This window comes from Alosa pseudoharengus, unplaced genomic scaffold (assembly GCF_046254945.1).
Source record: "Alosa pseudoharengus isolate Yale_2024_CS ecotype anadromous, Long Island Sound unplaced genomic scaffold, YU_APseudo_1.1 YU_APseudo_1.1_scf_10, whole genome shotgun sequence".
Lineage (NCBI taxonomy): Eukaryota > Metazoa > Chordata > Actinopteri > Clupeiformes > Clupeidae > Alosa > Alosa pseudoharengus.
In genome coordinates this window covers 26,906,024-26,920,875 of record NW_027468565.1, presented here as the reverse complement: position 1 = coordinate 26,920,875, position 14,852 = coordinate 26,906,024, and the positions used below count along the sequence as shown (strand labels likewise).

General features: G+C 40.8%; 1 protein-coding gene across 2 annotated transcripts in view; it reads left to right on the top strand.

The window, feature by feature from the left end:
- LOC143104937 (tumor protein p53-inducible protein 11-like) overlaps positions 1-14,852 on the top strand; it is a 58,167-nt gene that overhangs the window by 24,540 nt on the left and 18,775 nt on the right. Inside the window, exons 1-2 of one of the 2 annotated variants that reach the window (XM_076269270.1) lie at positions 7,472-7,545; positions 13,953-14,090. In XM_076269270.1, the coding sequence (XP_076125385.1) occupies positions 7,519-7,545; positions 13,953-14,090 (165 nt within the window). In that variant the 5' untranslated portion in view covers positions 7,472-7,518. Of the gene's footprint in view, positions 1-7,471; positions 7,546-13,952; positions 14,091-14,852 lie in introns of those variants that run through there. The other variant, XM_076269279.1, reaches the window with a different exon arrangement.

Genomic DNA, 14,852 nt, shown 5'->3' with positions numbered 1-14,852 from the left:
GGTTGAGTCTGCGGATCCTATCACCGCCCCTCTCCAAAGGCCTTACATGTTCTAACCCTTCTATTTTTAATAGAGAATCATCTTTATTATGAACCTGTGCAAAGTGTTGGGCCATCTGATAATCAGGGTTGCTGGTCCGGATAGCTTATGTATGTTCCGCCAAACGATCACATAGACGCCTTTTTGTGCGCCCTACATAAAACACCTTACATGTACAGGATAGACGGTAAATAACAAATGTGGTGTTACAATTTATGAAATCTCTTATTTTGTAGGTTTTGTTAGATTTGAAATCCACAATGTTTTTGAAGGAATGACATTACCACAATGGGGGCAATTAATGCATCGGTGTACACCGATGGGTCTCTTAAGCCAACTCTCCTTCTTCTCAGGGGGAAGAAAACTGTGAACTAACTGATCACGAAGGGTTGTACTGTAAGAAACAAGGGGGGGTTCAGGAAAGACCTGTTGGAGGGTAGGGTCAGAATTAACAATGGCCCAGTTATTCTGAATGATTCGTTTTATCAAGTTAGCCTCTGTACTATGTTGTATAACAAAAATAGGGTGAGATTGTGTGTTCCTCTTCCGTCCCCTCTTAATCAAGGTGTCAGGACGGTTCAAAGATTGAGCTCTGGACCGTGCTTGAGCTACTATATCTGGTTTGTAGGCTCTTTTTATGAAACGTTCTGACATGTCGTCTGCATGTTTATTAAAGTCCTCATCCTCATCGCAAATGCGGCGTAACCGCTGGAATTGGCCAAAAGGCACATTATTAATAAAATAAAAATTAAAAATAATCTGCCCTAAGTATCGTATTCCTGGATGATTTCTTTCTGAATATAGTGGTATGTAGCTTCCCTTCTAAATCTATGGAAATGGTAAGGTCTAAAAAATCGATGCAATTTTTAAGTACTCTATAGACAACTTGATATTCTTATTGATCGAATTCAGGTATTGGTGAAACTCCAACACCTGTGTCTCGGTACCCTTGAAAATAAATAATAAATCATCAATATACCTACCATACCATGTTATGCAGTGATGAAAAGGATTAACAGGATTAAGCACATGTAATTTCTCCCATAACCCCAAATAAAGGCAAGCATAATTGGGTGAAAAACAGCAACCCATTGGAACACCAATTTTCTGTTTGTACAACTTGTCAGTAAATATAAAGACATTATTGTGGACACACAATGACACAATGAAATGAGGGGGAGGCCTGGTGTTATCTCGATCAGAAATAAAGTGTTTCAAAGCATGGAGACCCTCATCATGGTCAATGTTAGTATATAACGACTCCACATCCATGGTGATTAGGTATTGGGAGCCAACATTACCCAGATTAGACAAACTATTTAAAACATCAACAGTATCTTCAATAAATGAAGGGAGTTTTTCAACATATGGCTTAATAAAATGGTCAACAAACTTGGACGCAGGTTCGGTAAGCGTACCATTTCCTGAAATAATGAGTAATTTTGATTACTGTGTGTGGTTTTCTTCCGGACCTGTTTACTCATTAGGCTAATTGATTATATTAGATCTTATTGAGTTAATGAAATGATTGTATTGTGGGTGGGACTTAACTTATAAGTCTGTGGCATTCTCATTCATGTTGCTACTTTGCCCTGAAGAAGACCATGTTCGGTCGAAACATGTTGGCTCAATATTTTAAATGACCTAAGCCAGATTCAATAAAGGCTTTTTAAAGAATTCCTTTTACTCTAATATATTTGAGTGCCTGGGACCTACTATTGCTTTATTGGATTTTCCCTACCCCAAGAGCACCGCTTGAGGACTTGATAACTTCACCTGAGCGCCTGGTTGAACCTCTTGCATGTCTGCTCAAAATCAATTGTTGATGGGACATTTAATGTTGTAACACCATACCATAACAATTTACTTCATTTATACAGTACAAAATTAACGGATTCCGTTGTTCGTATATAATAATTAAATTATAACATCAGAGGAAGCAAAGACCTTAGTGTGGGGAAATATTTGTAAAACTGGTGAAACAGGTTTTGTTCTTCCTAGGAGCTCTGTGGCTTGAATGGATTGACATTCTAACTAACCCAGAGACACACATTTACAGTTGGTGTTGGGTGTTGGCATAAAAATCTGATAGGCAGGTACATTCACGGATAACTTACGGTGACGTCCATGTCCCATGCCAGTGAATGTTGTCATGCAGGCAGTGTGTGGTATATGGCTGTGATGGTGCCCTGCATGTCTGTCTTTAAGATTAACAAAATATTTTGTGTAAATATGGGCCCTGAGTCATTGCCGCCATCCCAGGTGTGAGTGAGTGAGTGAGTGAGTGTGTGTGTGTGTGTGTGTCCATGCGTAGGCATGAGGGATGGGGTGGGGGATGTACAGTCGAGGCAGAGGGCAATGGCTGGGGGCAATGCTGGTGAACGTGTGTGTATATTGTTTTTTTTTACTGATATAATGTTTTCACTATGGTGCATTCAGGGCAGACTAAAGAAAGAGAGAGAGAGAGTGCACATGATGCCAATTGGGCAGGGATAGAAGGTAGAAAGGAGCAAGGACATATCCAGTTAAGTTGTCATAGCTTAGTCTAGGGTGTGCACACTGATCCATGGTAATCTGGCTAAAAGGGCAAAGTTAGAAGAGTAAACATGCAAATATTCCATGACCAAGTTTCAAAATCACAAAAATAAAAAATAAAATATTTATTTTATTTTCCTATAGCAATGCATAGATTTATGTTCATATCATAGTTATGGTTGTAATTTATTTATCCCTAATCAATGATATTGGATAGCATAACATGAACAGGGGGAGAACAGGGCTATGTAAAACAATTAGACACTATTTTAAAAAGAAAACACATGTTTTTTATATATATATATATATATATATATATATATATATACACACACACACCCACACAGACTGTGCTTCTTGACTCTATTTTACTTGTTTCATCACATTGTACTATCAAAGCAAAAAACAAGTAACCTGTAACAAAAACATGTACAGTAGATGTAAAGGGTAAACAAACATTGTCCTTCTTATGATCTATTAGGTAAAGTCTACCAACCCCTTCATCACGAAAACATTGTCCTTCTTATGATCTATTAGGTAAAGTCTACCAACCCCTTCATCACAAAGCAATGGACTGCAGGCAGTGTCCGTCTCACTGGTCATTGAGGGAAAGGACTGTTACTTTTATTCTGTGTGCAGATGGTCCAAATATAGGACTGAAGCTGGACATGCCCTCGCACACAAAGCTCAGTTGTAGAAGGGGTGGGCACACAGCACGTCCCTGGGGAGCCATGTTTTTAAAATTAGTATCACAGGTCACACAAGGTTAGTCGTCTGTAACAAATCGAGTGACTTATATTTACTCGTGGAAGACCGTAGCTCTCTTCTTTTTTTATACTTAGGGCTACACCCATGAATTCTGTAAGGGGTTGATCAACCAGTGAGTATGCCTTTTTAAGCCTTGCTTCCTGATAATTCATATTGTACATCCAGGCAGTTCCCATTAGAGACTCACTTATTCACACACTTATTCTCCTCAATTCTCCTATTTCTCATTAAAGTACTTGCATGAATGCATAACAACATTTGATATGGAGGAATATTCTCTTTTGACGTCTTTTCGAGCCATTACATCCCCAGTTTAGCTTTAAAAAAGCATAACCCACATGAGTGTCTAAGGTTTTTGTTTTTGTGCTGGTACATTTTCACTTTTTCCAAAAGATTGAAAGATGACTTGATTGCCTTTATCTTGGACATGGTGGTTTATTTGTGTTGCTGCCTTGAGAAAGAAAGTGTGTCCATGGGCTTTTTTCACTCTCTGAGTAACCGAGATACCACCACACCTCGGGCATCTCTTTCTGACAGCTGTGCTGGAATGCTTTGTTGTTGTTCTCACACCCCTTGGCCGAGTTTGGTCCACTGACATGCATACACCTACTGGCGACCAACCAGACAACTTACAAACATAAAAAAGGGTGAACGGTGTCTTTCTCCTGCTCGTCTCAGGCGTACTGCGGGATTTCGGTGGTGAGGGATATTGGACGCACGCTGCACAGGAAATACACAGCACAGGAAAAACTTACTCAGGGGTTTTCTTGGGTAATTTTTCAGGTTGCTTGTCACCATTAACACTCTTGATTCAGAAGCAGGATTTTGAAAGAAAATGCCCTGCAAATTAGATGGAAATGGAGGTCTTTAAGCCAACATCAAAGGGTGCAACAGCGACGCAGAGCAACACAAAAGAACCAGAGGGAATCATCCAGAGACGAAAGGCCCCCATCATTGGCATGCACTCTCGATAATGAGAAAGCATGCAAAGTGGTGCCAGTGGCCGTTGCTAGGCAACTGCATCAGCATCACCCTGACAGTCTTAAGAAGGCAAGAAGCAGATGGAAGGAAACCTCACTCACTCAATGCATGTTTGAGGGAAATAGGCATAAAGGAGCAGATTCTGTTGTTCCTTTCCCCCCTGGTAACCTTCAGGGTAGTGCTGAGGATGTCAAACTCTGAGATATTGCATCAAGGAGGGTTTGTGTGAAATAGAGGCTTGAACACCATGCATGGTGTGTTTGAAGTGGTGTGTTGACATGGATCCCCTTTTCCCTTATGTATGGAGAGGAAATGAAGAGAATGCAATCTTCAAAGTCAAAAGTCAAAGTCTGCTTTATTGTCAATTTCTTCACATGTCAAGACATACAAAGAGATCGAAATTACGTTTCCCACTATCCCACGGTGGAGACAAGACATTTTACCAATTAGGTCCACAGACAAAAACATAACATTCAATTAAACAATATAAAAAGTAAATAAGAAGGCACATACAGTGTAGAAATAAGAGCAGCAAAAAAAATGGGTTGAAATTGTGCAATTGTGCATACAGTAGACAGTCAATATAATAATAGTGCAAAAGTCAGGCCAATAAATGGCTGAGGTAGTTCTGTTTGACCTAAGTATGCAAGTGGCATAGTGGTGCAAGTTATGTAAGAGCATCATGAGATGGGTTCATATGACACTCCCTTGATAATAAAGTTTTTCAGGAATTCCATATGGCGCGTCGGGGTCCGGTTCGCCCTGTCGGGACTTATTTTCCCAATAATGACCGACGTTCTATACATTTATCCCGCTTATTATACGGCTAATTGCCAAAACGAAAAATGAACTCCACGATATCTCTTTATATTTATTTGTTACCGTTTCATTGTGGCTTTTGCTGAGAAACAAATAGTTCGTAACACGCGCTGAACTTGAATCAAACGTTCTTTAGAACACAGCTGATCAACTGTCTGCCTTTATTTTTGAATGAAAATCCGTTGCCATTGACAGCAGTCATTATTTCAGAGGTCCTTAGACGAAAATAAGGACCTGTAGAACTTTGGGAAATCCCATTCAAATCAATGGAGCATTCTACTTGCACTGTGAAGAGCCGTTGCGTTGTGAAGGCATTTTAAGGAGTTCTGCCTGCAGGCTCACTCAACTGACTATTAGATTGGATTTCCTCTGCTGCTGTAATCTGATGTAACTTCATGGAATCTCCAAAGGCATCCATGAAGATTGTACTGACGTCTTCAATAGTACTGCTTCTCCTAATGCAGGCAGCTTGGCATAAATTATGGGATGTTGCAATTGTCACAACTACCTGGCTCAAAGTATCTGTGACATTAAATGGGAGACCGCACTGTAGCTGAAGGTTCGATAATATAAATTTAACATTAAAAAGATTCAGTATAGTGTATGGGTACTCAATTATTTAACTACAACAACGCTTAAATTCAAGGCTTTGAACTGGTTTAAGGAATGAAAACAACCAGAAAAAAATAATATACATAAGAGTTCTATCAGGTCCGTGAATATTGCTTTTAGGGTACCACCCAAAACGGGAAGTGCTAAAATACTGTTACTGGAACAAACAAATTGCAAATATATGGCTTGTGTTTTGTTTTTCATAGCATTAATAAAGAGAGGGGGAATCCTTTCCAATTAGAAATGTCCTGAAAAGCATACTCTCTATCTTTTCCCTTGTGAAGTTTCTCAAGGGGAACTAACCCTAGATAACCTTAAAGTTAAAAAGCTAAGAGGAGCCTCAAATATGAATTTTTAGCCTCCAGGATGTGGAGAATATGAGAGGGGTTGTTCAAATATCTGGCTGGTTCTGGCTTGATTTAACACATTGTAGCTTTTATTGGAGAACTGAGGGGATATCTTCTAAATGTTCCAGTTGAAGCCCTGCAGTAATGGAGTGTGTTTTTCCCACACAAAGAAACATGAAAAAGAGAAGAGCATCTCTCTTCCTACACCGTCATGTAGCCCCACTCTCCTCCCTGATCCTGCTCCCTGTTAGGGGGAAACATGATTGCATTTCTTTTCCTTTTGGCTTTGGTCAGATTGTGGATTGTGAAAATGACATTGATGCTGCTCACTGATGACATCTCTGTTGATAGGCATGTCGACTGATGTTTCAGCCCCTGAGCCTCAGGAGAATCGATGGCATTTTCACTGCTGTAGGAGACATCCATCTTCAACGCAATTTCTGCGGCTACTTAAGAAACAATTACCCTGTGTAATGAGCTTTACTGGACCCAGACTCTTTGTTGGCACTAAAGAGGATGCCCTATTTAGAGCACGTGATTTCTTTCTTCTGTTAAGTTAAATGGTTTTACTGAATGCCTTCTACTCTCTGAAGAGATCTATTGCCATTAGCTGCTGAAAGCCTCCTCTTATCCAATCCATAGCCTTCTATGGCTGTCTCTTAAATAGTCCCTCAGGTTGTTTTTACTCTACTGAAGTTACGCTTTAAGTGTGTGTGTGTGTGTGTTTACTGCTGCTGTTAAAAAGAAGGATGTTTGGTTTCTTTGGAAAGAAAACTGAGTGCAGGAGAGATTTTGATCTAATGTTACCGGCAGACAACCTCAGTTTATTCTGCTCACATGAATTGTCTCTATCTATTGTATCTATTTCTTACATCAAAAACTGCTTCAAGGGAGTGCATGGCTGAAGTCTGTGGCCTAGCAGTTTATCTTGCACAAGTTATTGACTGTCCCTGAAATGGAATGTACTAAGTGTAATCGTAGACTGTCTCCATGACTGTGATATAGTTGGCATAATAATAGCATTAGTTTGTCACTTACTATGGATGAGCGTCAGTGCTCTTACACAGGTTTCCCTAAGGGGTTGACAACTCAATGTTGAGGCGAGTCAAGCGCTGGTCCTTGGCTATGTGTGTTGACATGCCTTTTCCTCAAACAACAAGTGTGTGTGACCAACTGTTCAGTCCTCCAGTCTTCCTTGGCTAACATGCCTTTTCCCCAAACAACAAGTGTGTGTGACCAACTGTTCAGTCCTCCAGTTTGCATTTCCTAATCTGGGAATCGATGCTTGATTCTGTGAGCCTGTCTTGAGGCACCCCAGACTCCTCCTTAAACATGCTCACACAAGTCACGTCCAGGTACTTATGACACACCTAACGCTACCTTCGAGAAGGTGTAGTTATTCTTCATACTACTAGAAATGGGCAAAAAGAAGGTAACTTTTCAGGTAAGCTGTTTTTAGATCAGTGGGTTTCTAACTAGATAATGTAGCGTGACCAACGTACTTCACAAACTCAAATTTAAGGTGCTTTGTATGTCTACGTTACATATAAGTTTGATGGCTTCAGATGGTTTGTTACTATAAACCAAGGGCCTGATGCTTTGTGGATATTTTTGGATGTGGTTGAATCATATTCGCTGTAATATTGTACAAATTCTCTCTTGAGTTTGCCTAGATTGGTAAAGGTGGGGTATAGTAAAATCTAGCCTAGAAATCTAGATGCACCCTAGCAGCAACAAATTACATTTGCTGCCAGGGCTATTCTAGCAACTCTCCGTTGGCTTGTGAGCTCAAAAAATTCAACTTCTATCAGGCCAATCAAATCGTGTATAGAGTTGTTAGGCGGGCTTAACATAATGATTGATGGCAGAGTTGCAACGGTTTGGCTTGAATTCCCTGCTACTTGGAAACAAATAAGATAATGTTGCTGTTGGCGAACAGTGTGACACGAGTTAAGCTTTTATTAAGTTGGCAAAAGTTTGAACTAGCCAACTAGCTCCGCTGGTGGGAAACCATAGGACTCATAGCGCTGTCCTATTGCATGCAAAAGAAATTTGAAAGACAACGGATTATCCCGCCCCTCGGACTGAGCACTGCGAACGGTGAGTGCCCAGACCCTACATTTTAATGTGGGTCAGGCTAAGTAAAAGGCGTTCCCTCACCTCATTTAGACAGCAGGAATGTTTTCTCACAACAGTTCACCCTCAAAACAAGGGGGGGGGGGGGGCCCGTCACCTGCCCCGCCGTTGATTTGAACACAGAGGCCCGTTCCCCCGTTTGATCTGGCAGGGCAAGTGCCTCGCCTCTCAACATCAGCAGTAATCTTGCGAGCGTGTCTTGAAAGACAACTGGCCAGCTGTTGTGGAAGTGCTGAAATGATGGCTGTGATTGCCTGCTGCTCTGTGTTGGCGGAGGTCCTACGGGGGAGGGATATTGTATGAAGTAGCACAGGCCCAGTTGATGCACCTCAGCCCATGTTGAAATGATGCACCATTTACCTGAAAATGGACTTCATGCCAGGATGAGGAACTTCTGTTCCTGTCTAGTGTCTTGTTTTCTAGTGCCGTCGTCCCAACAGATTTAGATACAACAAAACTTGGTAATGGATCACAGCTAAGACAGTAATGCTCTGTGAAGGCTACGGCAGGATGCCATATTTGATAATGTCGTCTTTCATCATGCAGTACTAGCTTACATAAGTACCAGTGGTGTTCAACATAATTTACTAATGTTAATGCAGGGACTGAGTATTTAAACAGAACAATGAAGCCTTTTCCCCACAATGATGAAAGCTTAGATATATATGGTCATCATTGGACAGGGTGTGTGCTGTTGCTATAAAAAGAGGATACTGACCAGTAGTTGCCCCAGAGCTAAGCTGCTGGATAGTGTATCTTTTGTTGGTCCATCAATATACAACTGATGCAGTTGTTGAACTTTTTAAATAGTTCCATCTGGAATCATGAATAAGTTTCTGTAGGCTATTAAGCTGTTCTGTGTGTGATTAGTTACTCTGTGAGATCAAAATGGGTTTTTATGTTGTTGCATTTAGTTAAGGTAAAAATTAAAACATTTTGTGTTTTATAGATGTTTTATATATTGAAAACTAAAACTCTTTAATGGGCTTGGTCAGTTGATATTTAACCTTTTTAAAGGCTTTTTAAGGCCCAGAAATGGCAAAAGCTGGAGGCACATGGTCTCTAAAATTAACCATGATTTAATTTGTGCCGTGTCATCTACTTGTCAAATAATACTTTTTTGGATTAACCTCTTTCTTTCCAACCAGGCCAAGTTTTAGGCATAAGTGGCAGAATGCAGCTAGGTTCAGTGTTTCCGTTGGTGTCATGTGATAGAACAGGGTCAATGGGTTGTTTGTACTTGTTTGTAAATTTGACTAAACATGTGGATGCATCTTTCCACAGAGATGGAGAGTCTTTCCCCAGACAGAGATTCATTGGCGGTGGCCCCATAGTTTAGAGACTAATGCCATCTGTCAGAATGTTTGATCCCTTAGTTCAGATACAGCGGAGAAAATAAGTATTGAACACGTCAACATTTTTTTCAGTAAGTATACTTCCAGAGAGGCTATTCGCATGAAATTTTCTACAGACATTAGTATTAACTTAGATAATCCACCCATATTAAAAAATCCAAACATTAAAGTCCCTAAGTAGAGTTATGAGTAAAAAAGTGTAATGGCACAGGGAAAAAGTATTGAACACACTAAGAAAAAACAGGACACAAAGGCAAGGAATGGCAACGAACGAGCTGGAATCTATATATAGTTAGAGAGTAATTATCTCTCCTATCTGTGCAAATTAATGTAAGCTGGGTTAGTACATATTGATGAGCTATAAAAAGGTTTTTCGTTACCAAGTTGTCACACAAGAAACATGTCATGATGGGTAAAAGCAAAGAGCTCTTCCAAGACCTCAGATGCATTTCACAGATGCATTTCAAAACTTCAGAATCATCCAGTAAGCAGTATTGGAGCCATTATCTGCAAGTTGAAGGAACATCACTGCATCATCAATCGGCCATGCACAGGATCTCCTCACAAGATTTCTGACCAGGAAGTCAGAAGGATAGTCAGAAGTGTAGCCTAAAAGCCAAGGACCACTCCAGAAAGACTGGGAGGCAGCAGGTTCAATTGTTACAGAGAAAATCATAGGTAATGCACTCCACCGCCATGGCCTCTATGCGTGCTCACCCCACATGACTCTATTACTGAAGAAAAACATGTTGAAGTTACCTAAAGATCAGGATTTACAAGAGGGACCCCTGGAATCTTCAATATTAAAAGACTATCTGTTTAAAAGAATGGGCCAAAATCACACCTGAATACTGCGACTGATTAGTTTCGTCATAGAGGAAATGCTTTGAAGCTCTCATTTCAAATAAAGGGTTTTCCACAAAGTATTTAAGACATTTCAGTAGGCGTGTTCAATACTTTTTTCCTGTGGCATTCCACTTTTTTACTCATAACTCTACTTATGAACATTAATGTTTGGATTTTTTTATATGTGTGGATTACCTAAGTTAATACTAATGTCTGGTGAAAATTTCAGGCAAATAGCCTCACTAGAAGTATACTTACTCAAAAAAATGTTGACGTGTTCAATATTTATTTTCCCCGCTGTATACACTGATGTTCCTTCAGTTTTGTTTCCAATATGTTACGTGTACATACAAAAGACTTATTGACACCAGAACCTTTCATGGAACCTCATTGCAGATTTGATAAAAGGGGTTTGAATTGGATACCGCCACAGTGCATACATCTTTGGGTGTGGGCTATTTGGCAGGCGCGGGGTTCTCTGAGAAGCATTCTTACTTGACTGCTACTCTTCATAATTTGATAAAAGGGCCTGATTCTGAGACGGGGAGAGACCCAATCATGCTCTTAAATAGTCAAAAGAAATATTAATATACTTATCTCAAAGACACAAAGGTGCTACATGTGTTGTAGCAGAGTCCCTGTGCTGCCCAAGAATGTATTGGGCCACTCCTCTCGTGTCCATGCAAGTTCAAAACCCAATTAAGGTGAGAGGCGTATAAAAACACTGACAACTGATTGTTTACGCACGGCTCAGCCCACAAATGCAGAAATATCTGAGTAAGATTTACAACAACACGGATGCAATCACGAGGTCATCTGTGGTGACCGTTGAAAGTATATGATGTAACTTCAAGACAAGATAAGAGACCCAGTTTCTTTCAGAGGAAATGACCTGGACAGCTGACTTCTTCTTTTGCCTCTGGGCTGGCTTGATGATTGGTGAAGAAATCCTCAAAAGTCAAAAGTGCCAGCTCATTTTTAATGATGCAGGAGTTCATATTACATATTCCCTGTTTTAAGTTAGTACACTCAATTACATTTGTGAATATTACACAAACTAGTTATTTTGTACTTTTCCTTGCAGATTAATTTACTAAAAATTCTTGCTTATTCTACAATGACCATCTTACTGTTGGTGGCAGCAAAACCTACCTAGATACACAACTATGACTATTGAACTAGACAAAACTAGATGTACCGCAGAGCGGTACAAAATATGACCGCCGCCCAGTCCAGCACATTTTTTCCACAAAAAGAAATCACGCTGAAAGGCCTATATGATTCTAACTGTCTCACTAAATTGCATTATCCACACTCAATTCTCACTGGTATCTGCTAGACAACAAGTACCAAAACATGATTAGTTCATAGATTTCACATGTAAAATTCATTTTATACAACCCCACCTCCATCTTGCCTGTTTATAATTCTGAGAAATTCTTGATTGTTTGTGTTATGTTTATGTTATGTGTGTGTGTGTGTGTGTGTGTGTGTGAGTGTGTGTGTGTGTGTGTGTGTGTGCGTGCGTGCTTGTGTTTGTGCCTGCGTATGTGCCTGTGCATGCAAGCGTACATATGTCTACTGTGTAAGTATGTGTCATACGTATGATTACTGTGAATGTATGTGTGTGTGTGTGTGTATCTGTGCACATGTGTGCACATGAAATGGGTTAACATGACCCCTGGAGGCAAACATACAGAAAAAAATGGTCATCCTAGGCCCTACAGTTCTCAAGATATTCACAGAGAACTGTGTCTGCCCTACCCTCCTTTCGGGGGGTCCAGTCCAGCGGGGGGGCTACAGATCAAAACGAAAAATGACGGTTCCATGCTATCCATGTGGGGGTACATGCCCACCAAGTTTTGTGTACCCCGGTCTTTCAGTGTCCCGGGAATCCTTGTTGGTGTACGTCACTAAATGTACACATAAATTATTTTATTGTAAGGCCCCCCATGAACGAAAGTACACACTTGGCATGCATTCGGAGGGTGTCATAATGATCCTACACTTTTAATTTCGTGCAGTTTTGACCTTGTCAGCCAGAGATATTGTGATGAAAACACCTAATTTTTTGCTTTTTCATTTTTAACTAGGTGGCGCTATACATAAAATAAGTGGTAATGGGATGGGTTGACATGCCCCCTTAAGACCAACATACATAAAAAAGGTGGACCTCCTAGGCCCTACGGTTATCGAGATATTCACAGAAAACTGTCTCCGGCCACCTACAGGCCAGTTGGTGTATAGTAACATAAATGAATTTATTGTGTGGCCCCCCATGAACGGAATTCCACGAAACTTGGCGTGCATACAGAGGGTGTCATAATGATCCTACACTTCCAATTTTGTACAGTTTTGACTTTGTTAGGTCACAGATACCTTCAATTACAACACCTCATTTTTACTTTTTTGTGTTTAACTAGGTGGCGCTATACATGAAATGAGTAGTTATGGAATGGGTTGACATGGCCCCTTGAGATCAACATACAAAAAAAAAATGGTCCTCCTAAACCCTACGGTTTTCGAGATATTCACAGAAAACTGTGTCTGCCCTACCCGCTTCGCTGCGCGGCGGTCATAATAATTAGCGTGTAACTTGCAGAGCATGACCATGTTCTGTCTGATATCAAAGGCGAGGCTGACTGCACAGCTGTTAATGTAACAAACTGATCTGTTGCCTCTGTAGGAAGTAAGTGTAATCCTACATGAGAAATGTATTCTTTAGTAGGACAGAGGTCTACATTCATGATCTCTTATGCCAGGCAGACTGTGATTTGTTTTTTCAGTCGCATACACATTCAAAAGCATAAACAACAGTAATAAACCTTACTAACCACCACCAATGTGTAGCACCCACCTGGAAAAGAAAATGCTTGGAAAAGTGAAATTGAACTGATAACTTGACCGTTTGAACTTGGGAAGTGACCACTGAGTCCAAGGGAGTGTGAAATATATGCAGCTGACCAAGTCGAGTATATTCAGCAAATCAGCTGTGACGGTCCGCCGCATAGGAATCTAATCAGAATTTCATCTGTGCAATGACAAATGTGTTCAGTGTGTTGTTGCGCTTTGGGCATATTGATGAGAAACCTGGTGTGTGAGGGCCCGACTATGTGGGAATGGCTTTGGGTATGGATTTGAGAATGAGCGAAGTGTGTTGGTAAATGCTTTGCAAGCATTTGATCTAAACTGTTAAGGGGGTTAACCAGGTGCTAATGCGATGCCACTTGGTGTGGGGCAGTAGAGAGAGGGAGAAGCAACAGTCTCAGACATGGAGCTTTGCATATGAGGGGTTTTGTTTGCGACAAGAACAGCTGTTGCAATGAGGCAGCCATGTCGTGGTTTCTGTTTTTTAGAATACAATCCTTGCAGTCTAATAGATATTTCAATGGGTTAATTTCCTGTTGCTGTTGATGAATAATTATTGGTTAATTATGTAATAGACATAGCAACTCTCCTGTTTCTCTTTTCGTCTTTGACTCTTCTCTTCTCTTCTCTTCTCTCTACCCTTTAGGCTCCTAGCATGGCTGGTAAATCCCATCCACCTCTGATGAAGAAGCACAGTCAGACAGACCTGGTGAGCCGGCTCAAGACGCGTAAGATCCTGGGCGTGGGAGGCGAGGACGATGATGGAGAGGTGCATCGGTCCAAGGTGAGCGCTGGGCTCTACGGCTCTATGGCTCCACAGCCACTGAACACATCATAAACCCCTGAGGAGTCGGGGGGTGGAGGATGTCTGTCAGACTATGTCCAGAGCTCCCTCTTAATTCCAGTTGAAACATCAGCGACAGGCAGTGCATTAACCTCCCGCAGAGGCACCAACGTTAGAATGACTCCTGAGCATCAACCTTAATCCCACATGCAGTCTGAGTTATGCACTCCCCAATGTGAAAATACCAGGCAATAGAAATATGACAGCACAGTTTGGGGCAGTAAGCACATGCACAATGCATGGCATTGAAGTGATTCTTCAACTTACTGCGTATATAGTTGTGTTTTGAATATGGCATAATTCTGTACAGTGTTTATATTTCACGGCTTTGTCTTTGTCAGCTTAGTTGTGAAAATGTTTTTTATTCTCATGGTGCTAGAAGCGTTTGCAACATCAGAAATAGTGCAACAGCAATGAATGTTTTAAAGGCTCATCTGTTAGATAGATAGATAGATAGATACTTTATTGATCCCCAGGGGAAATTCAAGAATTAACAGCGATAATTCAAATGCAGATATATATACGGTAAATAATAGAACCCCTGGTAACATAGTCGCAGTGTGCTCGTGCCACACAACGTGGGCATCAAACTTCCCCCAGCGAACAGACACAGTCATTAAGCAGCCACATGGACAGGTCACACTCATTATCTATGGATGTCAGCCTGAATTCCCTCAGCTGGGTCGAGATGCCGCTGGCAGA